Source organism: Gopherus flavomarginatus, chromosome 2, assembly GCF_025201925.1.
Source record: "Gopherus flavomarginatus isolate rGopFla2 chromosome 2, rGopFla2.mat.asm, whole genome shotgun sequence".
Lineage (NCBI taxonomy): Eukaryota > Metazoa > Chordata > Testudines > Testudinidae > Gopherus > Gopherus flavomarginatus.
Window position 1 is genome coordinate 221915470 of NC_066618.1, and position 20000 is coordinate 221935469.

The window sequence follows — 20000 nt, forward strand, 5'->3', positions numbered from 1 at the left end:
GCATCATGGTGCCTAATTTCTAGGCACCTAGAAAATCACAGGGACAGCACTGAGATGCACAAAGCTGAGTTAAGTGTCTAGACTCCTACACAATAAATAGGGAGAGAGAGGAATCTTAGACTGTGATCCGTAAAGCCAGCATGGGAAGTGGGCAGCCACTTAAGCCAGCCAATATAAGATGCTAAGCCCCTCCCCTCTCCGAGTTCAGTACCCAAGTCCAGACTGTAGAGAGGTATCTAGCTCTGCTTGTGATTCACAAACCAGGGGCAGATTGGCATTCAACTGCCTAAGTCATGGGTATAGGCACCTCCCGTATAACCTTTAACCCAGTGGTTAGAGCAGGAGTCGGCAACCTTTCAGAAGTGGTGTGCCGAGTCTTCATTTATTCACTCTAATTTAAGGTCTCGCGTGCCAGTAATACATTTTAACATTTTAGAAGGTCTCTTTCTATAAGTCTATATTTTATAACTAAACTATTGTATGTAAAGTAAACAAGGTTTTAAAATGTTTAAGAAGTGTCATTTAAAATTAAATTAAAATGCTGATCTTATGGCGCCAGCTTGCTTAGCTCGCTGCCAGCCTGGGGTTCTGTTCACCTAGGCCGGCACTGGGCTGAGCAAAGCCTGTGGCCGGGACCCTGGGACCCCAGACCTGGGGGGGTTCAGGGGTCAGGGCAGAAGGCTGGGGGATGGGGAGGTGTAGGGCAAAATGCTAAGTGTGGGAGGGGGGTCAGGGCAGAGGGCTTGGGGGTATGGGGGGGTGCAGGGCAGAAGGCTGAGTGTGGGGGGGGTCAGGGCAGAGGGCTGGGGTGCTCGGCTCGTGGGGGTGCTCCCAGCCCCCTGCCCTGAGCGGCTCATGGCAGGGGGCTGGAAAGGATGTGCTCTGTTCCACCCCCTTCCCCAAGGCCCCGACTCTACCTCTCTCTGCGTCCTGCATGCTGCCACTCTTTCCCCTCCCACCTCGCAAGGGCCATCAACTGATTGGCTCAGGGAAGGAGAGAGGGCGGGGCAGGAAAGCAACACACAGGGGGAAGAAGCGGGAGAGGGGAGAAGCTTGGCTGCCGCAGAACCAAGTTTCTGCCTCCTGCCCCCGCAGGGGAGAGCAGTGGGCAAGGGGGCTGAGATAGGCTGGAGGCCGGGACGGCAACAGGCAGCTGCATGCCACTCGAAATCGGCTTGCGTGCCGTCTTTGGCACGCATGCCATAGGTTGCAGACCCCTGGATTAGAGTACTCACTCGGGCTGCGAGAGACCCCCCCCCCCAGTCAAGTCCCCCCACTGCCTGATGAGGAGAAGGGATTTGAACAGGGATCTACCACATCTCTTAAATGCCCTAATCACTAGGCTATAATGTGATTCTAATTCTCTCTGGCTCATTTAATATTTAATTATTCAATTATTTTAATGTCTCTTATTGAAGTTCCATTTTGAGGAAGCGCCACATCAGAATATTCCATAGGCCAGTGATTAGAGTGCTCCCCTGAGAAGTGGGACATCCCTGTTCAATTCCCTTCACCTCATCAGGCAGAAGGGGGCTTGAATGGAGGGACTCCCACATCCTGGATGAGTACCCTAACCACTGGGCTAACGGTTATAAAGGAGGTCCTTCTCTTTTCCTTCCCCCATCTCTTTTGTGCGGAGTTAAGCAGGCTTTCAGCACGCCTACTGGATTAGGCCCCACGTACAATTCAGGTGGAAGAACATATGTATTTCCCTTCATCTGTGGATCACTCTGGGGCATAGGGGGGAGACAGGCACCTGGGTGCCTAGAATGAGGCAGCAGTGCACATGCCCAGAGGGAAATAACTAAACTATTAGTATAAATCTGTACTAATTATGTCTGTAATCTTTGTGTAATAATGTAACAATAATTATTTTATCATATATAGTATTCACTATAACTTTCCCTTTCCTACAGCTATGGAGGGACCATTTTCTAGCCCAAATTAAACAATGATAAAATTCCCAAAGCCCTTTGTGCTGGAGTTGTTACTCTTGTTTCTTTTATGTTTCGCAAATTCTTTCCACCCTCCATTTACTAAGTTATTTGGGAAAATGCTAAGTGCATTCCTGAGCTCAGGACTGGTGGAACAAGTCTATGATGAATGGTATTCAAAATTAATTAAACATACTGCCATAGTCGGCCATTGCATATCAAAGAAAAAATAGAGATAATGTACCAGAGCAAAAAATGTTTTACATAGTTTTGTAAATGGTTTCTGTATAGATTTAAACACTTATTTTTAAATGTGACACAGGAACAAAGTAGCTACGCTTTAACTGTAGAAGCAAGAGACAGAGATGGAGACAAAACTGGGCTAGCTACAACCTGTACTGTAAAAATCCAGATTTTGGATGTCAATGACAATATTCCTGTTCTTGAAAGGCAGACAGTAAGTATGTTTGTTTGTTTAACAGTCTCTATGTGTTCCTATGTCTGGTAATAACAGGTAATTTACTATCACATGGCACACAAAGGACTCATTTTGCCATAATGAAATACAGTAGACTTAACATTTTCTTAAAAGGTCTATTGTTTGATTGCAGTATGAAGGCAGTGTCGAAGAAAACAGAGCAAATGTGGAAGTTATGCGACTGCAAGTATCTGACAAAGATGAAAAATTCTCTGATAATTGGCTGGCAAACTTTACAATTGTCTCTGGGAATGAAGGGGGTTATTTCCGTATAGAGACAGATGCTCAAACAAATGAAGGAGTTTTGACTCTTGTAAAGGTAAGTGTATACTGTAGAGTGTCCGTTTTTATTTTTTTAAATCATAATGAGACTTTTTAAAATATTAGAATAAATTCCATAGGATATTAATTTTAACTAAAACTATTTACATTTTACCAGCATGTGAACAGCAAATAATTTACTGGTGGAACACTCCTCCATTTCTATATTTTACCTAGATGTACTGAGTATGTACATAATATAAAAACAAAGGAAAGCATGTTTCCCTTCAGTTTAGGAAACCTGGGTCCCATTCTTGACTCTGCCATTGATTCTGTGTGTGACATCAGGTAAATCATTTAGAGCCTGATTTTGCAGGCTGCTGAGCATCCTCAGTTTCCCCTAAAGTCAACATGAGTTGAGGATGCCCAGTAACTCTCAGCATATCAGGTCTTATATCTCTGTGCTTTGATTTCCCTTTTTTTAATTTGTGGGTAACAATGCTTAACTTCGTTTATAAAGTGATTTAAGCCCTACAGATGAAAAATACTTTCAGTGCTAAATATAATAATGATTAGAGGGCAAAAGCTAGAATATACGACAGCTAGTATGGAACTGATGCATTCACCTCTTTTTTCCAATTGTGACACATGGAGTGAGAGTCCATCCCCATGGCCAGAAGATAGTGTTCCCTCCAAAGTCAGCTACTTGAAGTTATTAGTTTGAATTTATCTATATAAATGACAAGATATTGTATCCTTATGCTGTATACTATTTGATATACATGACATTATATATTAAAGGAAGACTTGACAAGTTTAAATAACACTTATTTTTTTTGGTACTGTCAATCAGGCACCTTTAGCTAGCCTTAATCCATTCCTTTTTTTTTTTTTTTTCCCAGCAAAGAAAATGTTTTTAAAGATTGAACTTTTAAACATTATTTAGATGTCAAATTCTGTGTTTATTTTTTGAGTGAAGTTTCTGTTCTTTTGTGTGCTTCTTGCAGGAGATCAATTATGAGGAAATGCAAAGCATGAACTTGAGTGTTGTCGTTGCAAATAAAGCAGCATTTCACAAATCAATTAGTAATACCTACAAAGTAAAACCAGTTCCAGTCACAATTAAGGTGAAAAATGTGCTAGAGGGCCCTGTATTCAAACCCCACGCAATGGTGATTAAGACAAATGAGACTATGATGATAAACCAGATTATTGGGAGATATCAAGCCTATGATGAAGACACTTCAAAAGTAGCAGAACATATCACGTAAGCGTCATCTTTTTATTAATTAGAAACATTGCCATTTATAGAATGTCACATTAAATCCTTGTATCAAACAAACACTAGGTTGACATTATTTCATAGTCATGCTGTTTGATAGACATGTCTAATTATTACCATATAAATGAGATGGATATTCTTTAGGGTTTTATATAGAATGTATAGACTTTTTATTTTTTAAATAATTTGCTTTTGTGTTAGTTCATATGATGAAAAGTGCATCTCCCTACAGAAACAGTCTGTATTGATGCATCCATTTAGTAAATCTACAAGTATACCAATGCATGCCACTTTTGGTTTCAGACAGTGGACTTAGCTTTAGGATGAAACCTGTAGAAATCCCATGAAAATGGAGATCCAGTGGTGTAGAGCAAATATTTGATGTGTGTGTGTGCGTGCAAAGCAGCTTCAGCTTCAGCCCCCATGGTTGTCTTGCTCATTATAATTTGATTTTTTTTTAATTTCTAACAGATATGTAAAAAAAAATGATAAAGATAATTGGATCATGATCGATTCTTCTACAGCTGAAATCAGGCTAATAAAAATACCTGATTATGAGTCATCTTATGTAATTAATGGTACCTACACTGCCAACATTCTGGCCATAACTAATGGTAAGTTGTGAGGCATTAGGTTTCATATGCATTCATAAGCCTTTCTTTACAAACATTCTCTATTGCTGAGGCCTGAACCTAATGTTGCACTGCAAGAGAGCAGTCTTACCATCTGATCAGTACCCATTTAGGGCTAAATATTACAGCCTTCTGTTGATGAGCACTCCCATCAAAATGAAAGCAAGTGTTCACCAACATAAGCTTTATAGTCTAATCCTTAACAGTGTAAAAGTCAGGTTCTCTAGCATAAGCAGTCAGGGCTTCTTTGGCTGCTGTGTCTGTGTATATTATAGTCACTTACTTGTTCAATTTGAAGTCCTTATGCATTCTGGAAATGTATCTGGAAGAAGTTTTTGCTGTCATTTTTAAAACCACATATAAATATAAAAAGGTTTCTAAATTCTGTACATTGTTTTATTTCAAAATTTTAATTGTTTCCTTTTTGTAGTTGTTTTGCAAGATGATTAGATTAACGCGTGAGATTCCCACCCCACTCTGATCCTGTATGCTAGGTAAAAGCTAGGAGCAGCGAAAAGGAGCTCAGAAAGTCACAGTTCCAACTGGGGAGAATTCTCCTGGCACAAAAACTGTGGAAAACCCCCTTGCAAGTACTGGCCTGAGGTGGGGGTGGGGCCACAGCGCATACCACTGCAAAAATTCTACACCTGTAGACAGCCAGGAACAGGTTGCCATAACACAGACTGTTCCCCAAGACTGTTTAAATTATGCTGGGGGCTGAAGTATAGAAGTGGCTTAAAGCCAAATAACTCTTCCTCCCACTGGGCTGCAAGTTACGTGCTGTGCCTCTGAAAGGTGTGGCTAACCACAAATGATAGCGTGATTGTAGCACAGGTAGGCCACACCAGTTTTTAATCTAGCTAGCACAGATAACAATAGCAGTGAAGATACGGCAGTATGAATATAAATAATAATATATGGAGATATACCTATCTCATAGAACTGGAAGAGACCCCAAAGGGTCATCGAGTCCAGCCCCCTGCCTTCATTAGCAGGACCAAATACTGATTTTGCCCCAGATCTCTAAGTGGCCCCCTCCAGGATTGAGCTCACAACCCTGGGTTTAGCAGGTCAATGCTCAGACCACTGAGCTCAGGCCAGCAACAGATGTACCTAACCAGGCAGGCTTCTTTTTGGGAGACTAGCTCATGCCACCACATCCTCAGTACCACTGTTACCCGTGCCCACTAGATTAAAGATAGTGGAGGCATGCCTACTGGGCTGCATTCATACCTTCATTTGCATCTCAGAATCTGACCTAAAGGCTTTGTTGACAGTGTAGAATTTGGTTTTTAGTCTGGTTGGTTGGTTGTTTTGTTTTTGAATCAGTCTCTTAATCCTAAACTCTTTCTTTGCTTAGAGGCTATTACCCATTTATTGATAGGACTACATTGCAAGAAATGTTTGTGTCCAGAACAGGCTTAATTGAAATACAGCTTGTCAAAATGGAAGTGTTGAAATCTCTCAGTAATATGAGTAGAAGATCTGAAAAATCTCAATAGTCCTATCCTGTTTGAATACAATGCAAAAAGAACTCTGAACTACATGGTCTTTCTCATTTGTTGTTTGTAATGGTACTTTTGAACTATAGTTCTGTTTTACTTAGTTTTTAAAATGTATTATATTCAGAAATTATAACCTTGCATATATTTCTGTAAATATTCAGGGTTAAATCTTGACCCCATTAAAATCAAAGGCAAAACTACCTTTGGCTTCAATAGAAGCAGGATCGGATCCTAAATTCATATTACTGCTTTTTATAATCCTGGAAAAAGTATGAAATATTTTCTTAAAAGCAAAATTTTTTGCACACGCAAAAGAATTTAAGCTTTCATGTTTATATTTGCAGATTATTCTAAGAAAACAGCCACTGGTACCATTGTAATTCAGGTTACGGATGCCAATGATAATTGTCCAATCATTGTGACTCCAGTACAGATGGTGTGTTCAGATGCAAAGTTCTTCAGTTTTACAGCTAAAGATCGAGATGCTTATCCAAATAGTGCTCCCTTCACTTTTACTGTCATTGATGAGCCTGAAGGGATGGCAAAGAAATGGGTAATTGGAGACACAAATGGTAAGAAAAAATCAATTCTGACGTATAATAAACATTTTTGTAAAATCATTTTCAGTTCTTTGCAGTTCAGCATTTATGTCACATTTTGTTAACTCTGGTCAGATCAGAGTCTTAGGGCTTGATCCAGCCAAAAAGGATTGCACTTCTGCTGTGCCACACCAGGAGAAGCATCAAGAGTTTGAAGTTTGTCTCCTCACTCCTTCATTTCTAATGGCCATAGAATACAAAATTATGTATTTTAGAGTTGAAGTGATTCTGTGTAACCTGACCACCTGTGTATTGTAATTGGGCTCTTGCGAATGATGTTGGGACTAAGACCCCTTCTTTCCCCCTGTCCCTACAGCATTCAGGTGACAGATGTTCCTCTCTGTGTGACTGAATTTGCAGCCATATAGCTGCAGTCAGCTGCAGGGGTCACATTCCTGAATGGCAGTTCAGTTCAGGAACTGAGCTATGGAGAAATAGGAAATTGCCATGCACCCTGCACATCAACTAGATTCTTAATCAGTTATCCAAGGTACTCCAGTACTTTAGGAGAAGGAAGAGGACCCTCACAAGAATGTCCTCCTGGGTGGGGAGTCCTACTCTGCAAGAATATATTTGCAATATGAAGTCATGTCCGTACTTGGATTTGGGTGAGGCAGGAGCTCCCCCATTCACAGTCTATTTTCTTTAACCACATCACAATGTGATGAGCAAGGCAGCCTCCCACTGCACACTGCCACACCCAAATACCTGTGCAGGTACTTAGAAGAAGTGCTCCAAGTAAATCAAAGAGCTCTTTTGCTCAGCTGCTGATCCTCCACTTCCTAGGCAGCTCTACAATTCACCATTACAAAGCTTTGCGAGAGGGCTGCCACAGCAGAGGAACACCTCTTCAGAACAGATTAGCTTGCTTGCTGCCTAACTAGCATTTACAGCCTTCACAGTTGCTGCAGCCCAGATAGTGGCAGCTACATTGTTTTGGATGGTATGTTAAACATGTCCATATTATCCAGAATCAGCCCTGCAGTGCCCAGCCTAAATAATACACGATCTCCATGAGGGCCTGGCTGGGGAGAAATCCTCCAAGCACTTGTGCTCACACGTAATCAGAGAATGAGGGAGAATCCTTTGATTCCCGAACTCATTTCAAAAAATTAATGCACACAGACATGTTGCAGAGCTGTTCTTCACTATACCTATAGGGATACTCCTAGCAACCTGCTCCCACCTTCTCAGCACAATTGCAGTGTTTCCATTATGTCAGGGCCCTTCTTACCTTCTGAAAGTGGGAGAGAACTAGACAACTGTAACTTGTCACAAAGACAAATGGTATTTTGGGGGTTCATACAGACAATTCAACTTTGAATAAGGCTTTTCCATAGTCTGAGAAATTAGAAATAAACACTGGTTATATTTTGCCAGAGTGTGAACTATATGATGAAAATAGCAATTAGTTGTGTATTAAAGGCAATTATGTTGCATTGGTAGAATTCTTTTTTGTTTTTCTTTAGTAAGAGACAGTGATTTCTAACTTTCTCTCTACCTAGTTCTTGTTTCACTGATTATGTTTTTCCTTTACCTCAATCCTGTCCCTACAAAGCAACAACCATGCAGCTGTTACTACCACAAGATGTAAAGCCCGGCACAAATCAAGTTCAAATTTTAGTGAAAGATATGCAAGGTTTAAGCTGTGCTGAAAAGCAGATCCTTACATTGAGAGTTTGTACGTGTGTGAATGGGGGTTCCTGCCAAGACAGACTAAGCGACTCTTCAGTTGGGCTAGGAGCTGGAGCAATTGCACTAATTATCTTAGCAATTTTATTGTTGCTACGTAAGTAACCATTTTATGTTATTTCTTAAGCACTGCATGTTCTATGCAATACAAGATACCAAAGAAGAAATGGTCCCTACCCCAAAGGGTTTATAATCTAGGTATACTTTGTAGGTAAAATCCTCAGTCCACTGGAGTCAATGGCACCATTCCCATTGACTTTCAGTGGGGCCAGGATTTCACCCTGGAAGTATTAGAACTAGTATGTGGCAACAGGTAACTGTTTCAGTCTTTCCAGTGGCTTTTAAACAAACATTTAACATTTGCTTATGCTATACTAAAGGATAGATGATAAAGCATTGAGAAATCCTTTTGGTTTTTCTTAGGGCTCCTCTTATGGTCCAATGAATCACCACCATGCCCTTCCCATTCCCTTCAGATAATGTCACCATGGCTGCCCCCTCCACTACTCTGGCCCATCTTCAGAGTGTCAACTCTGTTTCCTTACTCCAGTAACCAGCTGAAAACACAGCCCGACTGAGGTGAAATCCTCTACTTTGGGATGTTGTGTATAGTGAGTCAGCTATTTATAGCAAAAAACAAAACAAAACGAGGAGGTGAACTTAATGGTATTTATGGCTCAGCGTGGCATTATGGTGACTTTAGTGGGACTACTTATATATACATAGTTAAACACATGCATGAGTGTTTGCAAAATCAGAGCCATAGTACACATTCATTATCTATTGACCATAACTAAATAAACTCTGCATTATATTCCTGAATTTCTAGAAAACTTGCACCCCCGTGTGCATGCTCACATAGTCCAGATGTTTATTACCTAATTTAACTACAGACAGTTACCCAGGAGCGGCGCCAGGATTTTTGGTGCCCTAGGCGGTGGTCCTTCCATGCTCCCAGTCGGCGGTGGCAGTTCTGCGGCGGGGGCGGGGGGGGTCCTTCCGCGCTCCCGGTCTTCGGGGCACTTCAGCGGCGGGTCCCGGAGCAAGTGGAGGACCCGCCGCAGAATTGCTGCCGAAGACCCAGAGCGCGGAAGGACCCCCTGCTGCCGAATTGCCACCCCTCCAAATCCTGGCGCCCTAGGCGACCGTCTAAGTTGCCTAAATGGAAGCGCTGGCCCTGCAGTTACCTAAACATGATTTGAGCTCTAGTTGTCAGACACTTAATGATGCATTGTGTTTTCCTACAGTTGTGCCACTCTTACTGCTGTTTTGCAATTGTGGATCAGGTGCTAAAGGATTCACAGCAATACCTGACAGTAGTGAAGAGATGTTACGTAAATGGAACAGTGAAGGGGCAGCACCTGAAGACAAGGCAAGTGTACCTTAGCCCAATATCATCTTTGTTTTTCTTTTAACTATTTCAGTTTCTCACTTGGTGTCAGTTTTAGATTGTGGGTTGAGATTTCAAAGCAGTGCAGGAGATTTAGCCACGCGTTAAAATTAATTAACTAAAAAAATGTGTGGCTAAATTCCATACACCATTCTAGAAATATCTATTAAAGTGTCTAAATTGCAGAGGAAAAGAAGAGTGAAATAATCAAGCAAATAGTGATTCTCACTGTTCACGACAATTGCACCTGTATTTCCTCCTCGTGGTCCATCAATGGCACCTGCTCTTGGGCTTATGGCTCCCCATCCATCATGTCTCCTGGGTGGAGACCTGTGTCTCCCTCCCTCCCTCCCTCTTAACAGAGTTTTTTCCAAGCTGCATAGTTTCCCGCCTACACTGTGAGTGCTCCAGCAAGCTAGACTGCCTAACAAGATTGTGTCCATCTTTTGCTTTCTCCCCAAAGGCTATGACCAGTTGCAATGGCCCAGTTATAAGTTACCACAAGCTTTTCCTAAGCATGCACATGTATTCTTAAGGTGAAAATATTCCAGGTTCTTTTATTGATTTTACTAATAAGTTTACCAGAGTTCACCATCCCCTCTCCCCAACAACTCCAGTAGTAGCCAGGGGTGAAATTAATTTACAGGACTTACTGGTACTGCTGGAATCCTGAGGGGGACGTGGCCTCATCCGGAAGAAGCGTGGCCTATCAAGATTTAAAGGCCCTGGGGCGCCAGCTGTGGCTGGGAGACCCAGGGGCTCCCAGCTAAAGAGGTGGCTGGGAGCCCTCCCCTTGGCTCAGGGGCAAATTAAAGGGCCCGGGGCCAAACCCCAAGCTTTGCAGGGCTGGGGCATGGATTTAAAGGGCCTAGAGCTTCTGCCGGTGAGGGGAGCCCCGAGCCCTTTAAATCCCGGCCCCAGACCGGCCACCGGAGCCGTGGCAGGGATTGAAAGGGCTCTGGGCTGCCCGCAGCCGCAGGGAGCTCTAACCCCTTTTACTCTTGGCAGTGGCTGAGATTCAAAGGCCTCTGGGCTGCGCGCAGCCGCGGGGAGCTCTGACCCCTTTCAATCCGCACCGTGGAAGCCGGTGCGGTCCAGCACGGCATACTGGCTCTTGCCGGTATGCCAGACCGGACCGGACCAGCTTACTTTCACCTCTGCTAGTAGCTCTGGTAAAAGTCATTCTTTCAAATCCTTCCACAAGGATTGGGCGCCCTCTCCCTCCTACCTGACCACCCTGGACAAAGGTCATGTCTGTTTGCTGGATCAGAAAGAAGGTCCTGAGAGTGTAAACTCAGGCTATTTATTCAAAAGCCTTTTCTTTGTTGGTTTTGGGGAATCCAGTTTGAACCAGTATATGTGAGCCTTTGCAGATGTTGGTACTTCTAGGGAGGTGTTACAACGTGAGTGAATTTGCCGAATCATCCCTCACTGTTCTTTATTCCTGGAAGAGCTGTGATCAGCCTGTCCCATGGAATTACATACAATCCTGGGCCCACAATGACACCCTTAGGGGATTTAAATTTATGTATTGCAGGAAATTGCTACATCTGCCATGACGATACTATTTTTCTGAGTGGAAAGTGAGGGAGGGGAGTGTGGGAGAAATACTGGTATGTCCAGTACCTGAACCACCAAAGAGTTTAAATATTTGCATTCACAAGGGAAGAACTGTCAATTACAATCAGTGGGTATATTAATTCAGCAGAAAAATGGTGGAATGGAAAGCCTCTTAATTTAAAGTCTGAAGGCTGTATCCCAAGTAAATGCCCAGTGCTCCCTTTCAGTGAGGTATGGAGGAGAGCAAATAGGATTTAACTAGATCAGAAATGGCTGCAAGGAGAAGAAATTGAGGAGAATTGTGAATACTTAGCATGCTGTCTGCCCCACAAAGCCCTAGTGTGTCTACTGCATAAGGCTGAGGCTCAGGTGGGGTCTGTGCAGGACGGGTGAGTAATTACTAACATTGGCATCCTCTCTCCTGACTCTGGTAAATATCCAAGTGGAATCAGTGGGGCATTAGCTTTTCCTTAGAGCCTGCGTTCCCGTTGGAAAAGCTGCTGGTGAAAGAGAAAGTGGCAATATGGCCAAGCTGCCATGAGAGAGAAGGGCAGGCAGCATCACAGAAGGGCCAGCAGACCCTGCAGAGGCTCTAGGATCTGAGGGTTTAGAGTGCGGCATGAGATCATATACCTTTCTCACTGAAAGGAGCTGTCATAAACAGATAGTTAAGGGTTAATGCCTCTTTTAACTGTAAAGGGTTAAGAAGTTCACCTAGCCTAGCTGACACCTGACCAGAGGAACCAATGGGGGAACAAGATGTTTCAAAAGGAAAGAGAGAAGTTTGCTTTGTTTAGTTAGTTTTCAGTTTTCAGCCGGAGTGAAAAAGATAAAGGAACCAGCCTCTTATCAGAGTAGTAAGTTTTAGTGAAGGAAATAAATAGGTTTATGTTTATTTCTTTGTAACCTGTCTTGTGCAATTAGAGGAAGTATCAAATTGGGTATTTGGGTAGTTTCATTGGTGTAATTAAGTTTTTGCCCAGAGCAACATCCTCTGTGTTTTGAATCTGTTGTCTGTGAGAGTAGCTGGTATTCTAATCTCTCCCAGAGGGTTTTCTTTTACCTTTCTTTTCTTTAATTAAAAGCCTTTTTTTAAAAAATAATCTGATTGATTTTTCCTTTGTTTTAGATCCAGGGGGGTTGGATCTGGATCCACCAGGAGTTGGTGGGAGAAAGGAGGGGAGATGGCTAATTGCTCCTTGTTTTAAGATCCAAGGGGTTTGGATCTGTGTTCACCAGGAAATTGGTGAAGTCTCTCAAGGCTACCCAGGGAAGGGAGTGCTTGGAAGTGGTGGCAGCCAGACCAGATCTAAGCTGTTAATTGAGCTTAGAGCTTCTCATGCAGGTCCCCCCACATCTCTATCCTAAAGTTCAGAGTGGGGAAGGAACCTTGACAGGAGCATTTGGAAAAATTTTGCCAGGTGAACTCACTGGAGTATCCTGATTTTTCTTACTTGCCCTCTCATTGGTTTTAACAGGGGATGCTACAGTGTCGCTCTAAAATGGCTTTTGTGAGCTTCCTTGGCTACACAATCATAAAGACTGCACCCTTTTCCAGGGCACACTTTGCCCTTTGTAACAGCACGTCTAACACCAGATCAAACAATCATGCCAACCACGTCCCTCCTGGACTCCACTCAGCCCAACTGCTTAGAGAATTCCACGTGCAGCACAGAGCACGTTTCATGTTGTATTTTAATTGTTGTTTTAGGCAATGCTAACCATCATCACTCCCACTGCGCTGGACAACTCAGCAGCAAATATGCGCAGTGGAGCAGCAGCAGCAATGGGTGCAGAGGCAGCTGCTACAGGAGGAGGCAGTTCTCAGTCCCATATTGAAGGACGCTACGGTAATGCTAATATGAGCAATGGCAGATGGGAAGAACAAAGACATCTTCTTTCTGGTGCAAAATATGGGGCCATGGCAGCTGGCGGGGCCATGGCAGCTGGCGGAGCCATGGCAGCCGGGGGGGGCATGACAATGGGAGCTGGAACGACCATGATGATGGGAGCTGGACGGGCCAGGACGGCAGGACCTGAAGTGGGCATAGATGAAGAATTTTTGAGAGACTACTTTAATGAGGTAAGAGTCTTGCTTGAGAATATCAATATATTCATGGTTTTTGGTTTTTTTAAATAAAGTAAATCTTGTGGAAACAAGTTGTTAAAGGCCATTAATTCTATTTCAAATCTAAAAATATTTTATCAGGATTGCTTTATGATATATTATTTGTTTTAAAAGAAAATTTGTCTTCACAATCTGCCATGTTTTCCTTATGCCCAATCCAGCAAAAGACATAACCATGTGCCTAGCTTTATTTTGGCTTCAATAGGATGATTGCCATGAGTAAAGTTACACATATTAAGTCTTCACAGGATCAGGGCTTTAGTGTTACACAAATGCTACACATTTAAAACAGAATGCACTGTTTTCCAGTTCCAGCTATTACACCTTGTATGAACTGAATGATTTGAATACATCATAGAAATTATTGATGAAAAGCACCAATTAAGTTTTCTAACCCATCTCCAAAAGAATGGATGCATTTTTGAGGAGATGAGGGAAGGAAAAGCATAAATGGACACCATTGTAATAATAGTGATTTGCTCCAAAAAAAGTGAAATATTTTTAAGGGCACTGTCAATTTTAAATCACTCTCTAGTGAGTGCAAACTGGTGTTAGCTACAGTCTCTGAATCTTGCTGATAATTTTATGGGATATAGTCAAATTTTTCCTATTTGCTTTGCATTTTTTTTTCTCCACACCATCAGTTGCTGTGTGAAATATTCACTTAACAAAGAGGAATCAGCAAACTGACTGACACCAACTGCTGCCATCTACACAAACTGAAAGAAATCTTTTTTCTGTTGGCTTTCAGTTATAGTATGTTAAGGATAAGTCTGTACTACAAGATAGGGCTATGATTCCCCTGCTCATGCATACATACTTGTACTAGCTCTCCCCAAGGTCAGATGAAAATAAATAGCAGCAGAGCCGGGATTGCATGGGTAGCAGCAATGGAGGCAAGTATAAACCCACCAGTTTCAGGCGGGTTTGTAATCAGTACAGCTTGTGGCTCTGCTATCACCATCTTTGCTACCATGGCTACACTACGATTTATACTCCTCCTAGAACACTGAGAGCTTGTGCAAATATGTATATGTTAGCAGGGCAATCACACCCCTAGCTCATAGTTTAGATGTGGCCTTAGATGTTACTTATAACAATAGTGAGTAAAAAATGTTCCAACAAAAATGCAGTTGTTTTTTTTTAAAATTTGGTAATGACCCTTTAAAGTTTTGAAACGACATTTGTTAAACAGTTTGTTTGCTTTTGTTTCCTCTATTTTAGAAAGCTGACACTTTTGCTGATGAAGATGAAGCTCAAGTAGCAAAAGACTGTCTCTTGCTTTACTGTCAGGAAGAAGCAGGCTCCTCACATGGTTCCATTGGCTGCTGCAGCTTTATTGAAGATGACTTGGATGACCATTTTCTGGATGATTTAGGAGATAAATTTAAGACCCTAGCAGATATCTGTCTGGGCAAACATGCAGAAGTGGAAGTCGGCCAATGTAGTTCCCATGTGTTGAAAGACAGGAATGCGAGTCCAGCCATGAATGAGTCAAGCTTGTGTCTTAATGATGCATTGCCACAGTTCTTAGATCAGCAAAATGCTTTCAGTTCAGAACATACCTATTCTTTAGGCACCAGCTTCCAACCACCCAAGCCTATGCATAGAGTAAATGGCATAGGTTCAGAAACTATGACACGGGAGGTGGTCACTGAAACATCCTATGCCTCTAGGCCTGGCCTGCAACAAGCTAGGCCTCTTGTTGATCCCTTGGCTAACAGCAATGTTATAGTGACAGAAACATCCTCTGTTGCTGGCCCCACGGTGCGACCCACCACAGGTGTTCTTGATCCGCAGTTCCTTGTAACAGAAAGAGTGCTCGCCCCAGCATCTGGGTTGCAGGAGATGTTAGAAATCCCTGACTTGCCAAATGGACATAATGTTAGGGTAACCGAAAGGCTGATTAGGTCAGATGACACTATGCCTGGAGTCTTAAAAGTTCATGACTTCCCTGATTCACAGTATGTTGTTGTGAGGGAGAGGGAGAGGCTGCTTGTACCTAGTTCAGATCTAAAGACCTCACTAAGCATTCCCAATTTATCAGAAAGGCAGAATGTGGTGATAACTGAAAGAGTGGTTACACCCACCTCAGGGCTGCAGGCTAGTTACACAACTCCAGCTGAGGTTTTAGGGATGCAAAGCATAAGAGGGCAGACCACCATTTCTGGATCTGGAAGGCAGGAGCGTATACTAATCACAGACCCCCTCTCTAACCAAACAGGCTTAGGTTTGGAGGATTCTTCTACCATAAGTAAGTCTTCAAATATCAGAAAATACAGCACTGTACAGTATACTCGCTCATAAAATATATATCCCTAGCTCTGCTAGGCATCATTTATATCTCTACCAGCAACACTGGCAACTTTTTAGTATGTCAAGATCTCAACTTTCTTGTGCTTTTAAAAATGGCATGAATTTTCTTACAGTAGTTTCTGTAAATAAGAAATATGACCAGGGAAAAAAGCAGCTGACTGTACAGTGTTTTATAGCAATGCTTTCAAGATGGACAATGAATAGGAATGTTTCCTTATTTTTTCCTTCTACTACTGTATAGTTCATCACATGTAAGATAATGCTGATGCAGACTAAACCCGTCACTCACACGCAGAAAACGATATAATTAGAAAGCCAGAAAAGTCTTGAAATAAATTGTAATGACCAACAAAAAATGTTGTTAAACTAAATTTCTATGAACTGTTTGTCTCCTATGTTCTAACGTGTCTTGCAAGGAGCTCTGGAACTTAGTCATCAATTTCATTCCCTCTCATCTAAAAGGGCCAGAAACAACTTTTCTCCACAGAGATGGGGGCTGTCTGTATATGCAATATACCAGGCTCCAGAGATTTACGAATGGAAGAATTTGTCAGAATTCCATAAATAATTTGAGTCAGATAATGATCTCTAGCTGTGAGGTGCACACTGCCTCAGAGCTAGGAAAACCTGTTCCTGAGAATGCACCCCAAAGAGAAGTAGGTTTGCTGGTGTTCGACACATGTTCCCTTCACACAGGAGGACCAGATCTTTCGACATCTAATCTGAATTTTGATTAATGCCCCATCTTTCCATTACATATTTACCTTTTTAAGGAACACTTTAATATCATAGCCTTGAAAATAACTAAACTTGAAAAAGATAAAACTGTTTAACATGTTACCTTGAAAAATTAATTTCCATTGGGCAGGGATGGTGTCCCTAGCCTCTGTTTGTCAGAACCTGGGAAGGGGTGATGGGATGGATCACTTGGTGATTACCTGTTCTGTTCATTCCCTCTGGGGCACCTGGCATTGGCCACTGTAGGAGGATAGGATACTGGGCTACATGGACTTTTGGTCTGACCCAATATGGCTGTTCTTCTGTTCTTATCTCTTCTCTGTGAATTTTGGTTATTGTTATAGTTTAATGCTTACATAATAAAATTAAAAGGAATTTTTTCCTGCACTGATTCCAGTCCAGGCACCAAGAAGAATGTGCCTTTATATATGAAAATTTGTGTTGCAATATTTCCTCAAGACTCCTAAATAATTTGCAGATCTTGTCTGTGAAGATCTTCTGTCTCTTTCCACACTTTGCCAAAATAAATGTGCCACACCGTAAGCCAAAATAAAAGTAAAATAGAGGGGCACAGTCCTGCTGAGAAGCCAAGCAGCCAAAATTGTTATGTTCCCAGAAATGCTGCGTATGGGACTCACAGGAGTGATAACCAGAAGCTGTGAAATCAGCATTTCCTGTCATTCAAAGCAATGCTTGCACCTTGGCAGGTAGTTTGGAGAGTAAGTAGCAAGAAGCTAAGCTGTCTGCAGACCACTGAATACTGAAGAAAGTCAGTTACTTTTTGACATATTGTACCAGCTTTGATATAATGCACATAAGCATTTTAACCTTCCATATTTTTGCTTACTTTTATTGGTCATTAAATAACACATGAAGCAAACCTAGTTCTCCCTCTTCTTTCCACCACTGTGAGCAGAGATGTAGGGCCAGAGATTCAGGCATATTTGAGATCACGTAGACATGTATAGGACCTGATTTGCAGATGCAATCAGGTAAGTGACCTAAATCATGTTGTAAAATTACAGTCACAAAACTGGAGGTGCAGGTTAAAATTTGACATCAAGAGCCAGATCCTATTTCCACTGAAGTCAATGCTAAAATTCCTGCTGACTATACTGCTTCATGACTGGGGCCTTGCTTATATTTGATGAGAAATGAGGGAGCTGTACAATTTTTACAGAACTTTCAGTTAGTCCTTTCATTTTTTTCTTGATATTTAACTATGGGGAAAAGGGAAACACATTTACTCAGAAAAAAGGAGGGGAAAGTAATGTAGTGTATATATTCAGAATGTAAATATTTATTTTTATGAAATTTGGGAAAACCCAAGTGAATTTTGTTTAAAATCAAAGCTGGAAGGTGCTATGAATAGGAGAAGTCACCTTAATGGTTTTTGGAACAGTCATGACACAGTAAAAATATAACAAGGGTTGTTAATTACCGTTTTATTATGCACTTGAAAGATATGGGACTGGTTAAGTGAAGCAGATGTATAAGTATGTAAGGGACTGGGGCCTTCGACTGCAGAGACAGGACTTCAGTGGTTCTGATTATTACTTTCAGTTTCACTCTATTTCTAATCAAATTTTATCCAATTGCATTGCTGTGTATTGCCATGTTATTTTCTGCCTGAAATTTTTTTAAACAAAGATATGTTTAAAATGGGGAAAAATACTAAGAAGTGTGAAGAAAGCAATTTAAAACAGAAACTTGTATTATATTTAAATAGAGGGAAATATGAAAATGAGAACTATAGTCTTTTTTCAGCACAGGGTATGTAAGTATGTACCTAATTTAAGCACATGAATAGTTCCATATAAGTCAGTGAAAATACTCATGTGCTTAAATTTGGCATGTTTTAAGTACTTGCTGAATTGGGGTCTATCTCTCTGGTTTTTGTTTTTAATGTATATGGCATAGACTTGTATTTCATTCTAAGCATGAATTTTGAATGGATAACTGTTCTTTTTTCCTACATGTAGAGGAAATGAATTTATGCTGGTTTTATATGTGGCCTTTTTTGCAGTGATTTCTATATTTTTATGGAACTTCAAATAAAGGAAGATGCTGATACTGTCTTTTTAATTATTTATTTAGTTCAAAATACAGCCACTCAGAACAAAAATAGTAACTTTTTATTAACCTGTTTTTTTGTTGTTGGTTTTTTAATTCCTTCAGTTTATAGTGATGAGCGCTGGGTTTTTCAAAGGAAGTGAAAAGTGGCCAGTGTCCAAGTCTCAATGGAACTCAATAGGAGCTGTGTATCCTAATCAGATGCTTTTGAAAATCTCACTCTACCTTGTTGTTGTTAATATTACTTAGCACTGATCCAGAGCCTGCTGAAGGCACCAGAATGCTGCATATTGACTTTCATAGGCTTTGACTCATAGCCATATAGCAGTTTTACATTTTCAGCACACTTTACAAACATCAACTTTTCATCACAACACCTGCTGAACTGGGCATTACCTCCCAGTTTACAGCTAGGGAAATTAAGGCACAAAGACTTGAAGTAACAGGATGATAACACAGAAGATCCTGATGCCTAGCATGTGTGTCTATATTATTCTGATTTGCAGCTAGTCATCAGTTTGTCAGCAATCATTGTACAAGATCTTGTCGCAAATGCTATGAATAGCTCATTTACTTTTAATTTAAAAAGTAACTTGTTTCTCACATTGATTTAGGCAATCAGAAATTAGGGATTAAAAATGACTGCTGATATAACTAACTTCCAGAAGTTCACAATGACAACATCTAGGCAAAATTCTATCTTCGAGGGGTTTTTTTTCCAGAGTTCTATGGATAATTATTAACTCGCTCCATTTTCTGTTAAAGTTTATTGACTTTACATAACAAATGCACACTTGTCTGAAGTGCAGAAAAGCAGATATTCAGAGCTAAACAGTATTGAAAGACTGGTGGCTCACAAATTGAATCAAAGTTCTGTATAATCAAAGATTTTTGCCACTTCTATATGGCATTTCATCCAAGGATCTCTTATTCACAAAGTTCAGAGAGTTTTTCCGGTAATTAGCTTCTGTACAGAGTATGTGATTTGCTTACCACTTCTGCTACTCTTTGAATGAGAGATATTTTAGTCAGCATTTTATATAATCTCTGCAAACTCTAATGCAAGCAGAACATCTACTAGATTTGACATTTTGATTCTGATAGATCTTTGTGTTTCTGATTATACTGTGGGAAGAATTTACAAATCTAGATTAATGGAAACATATGGTCAGTGTTCCGCCACTTGTTAACTCTGTATCTGAGACCACATACACATGTATCTTCATTCAAGATGTCTCATTCTGTCTTTAAAAGAACAAAACTAGACATCTTGTATTATATATAAAACTAACCAGATAGTCTTCAGAACACAATTTTGTTGATAAAATATCAGTGTCAGGAGCTATAATCCAAATGATTGTTCAATGATTTAATTTTCTGGCCAATATTAGCCAAGTACATCATATTTCACA

General features: G+C 41.1%; 1 protein-coding gene across 1 annotated transcript in view; it reads left to right on the forward strand.

Annotated features, from left to right (window-relative positions):
• The window catches only part of DSG2 (desmoglein 2), a 34109-nt gene extending 15521 nt beyond the window's left edge, over positions 1-18588 (forward strand). Inside the window, exons 6-14 of the mRNA XM_050939776.1 lie at positions 2257-2391; positions 2546-2731; positions 3681-3940; positions 4427-4569; positions 6437-6664; positions 8250-8480; positions 9631-9755; positions 13045-13416; positions 14686-18588. Of these exons, the coding sequence (XP_050795733.1) occupies positions 2257-2391; positions 2546-2731; positions 3681-3940; positions 4427-4569; positions 6437-6664; positions 8250-8480; positions 9631-9755; positions 13045-13416; positions 14686-15768 (2763 nt within the window). The 3' untranslated portion in view covers positions 15769-18588. The remainder of the gene's footprint in view (positions 1-2256; positions 2392-2545; positions 2732-3680; positions 3941-4426; positions 4570-6436; positions 6665-8249; positions 8481-9630; positions 9756-13044; positions 13417-14685) is intronic.
• The last annotated feature ends 1412 nt before the right edge of the window (positions 18589-20000 follow it).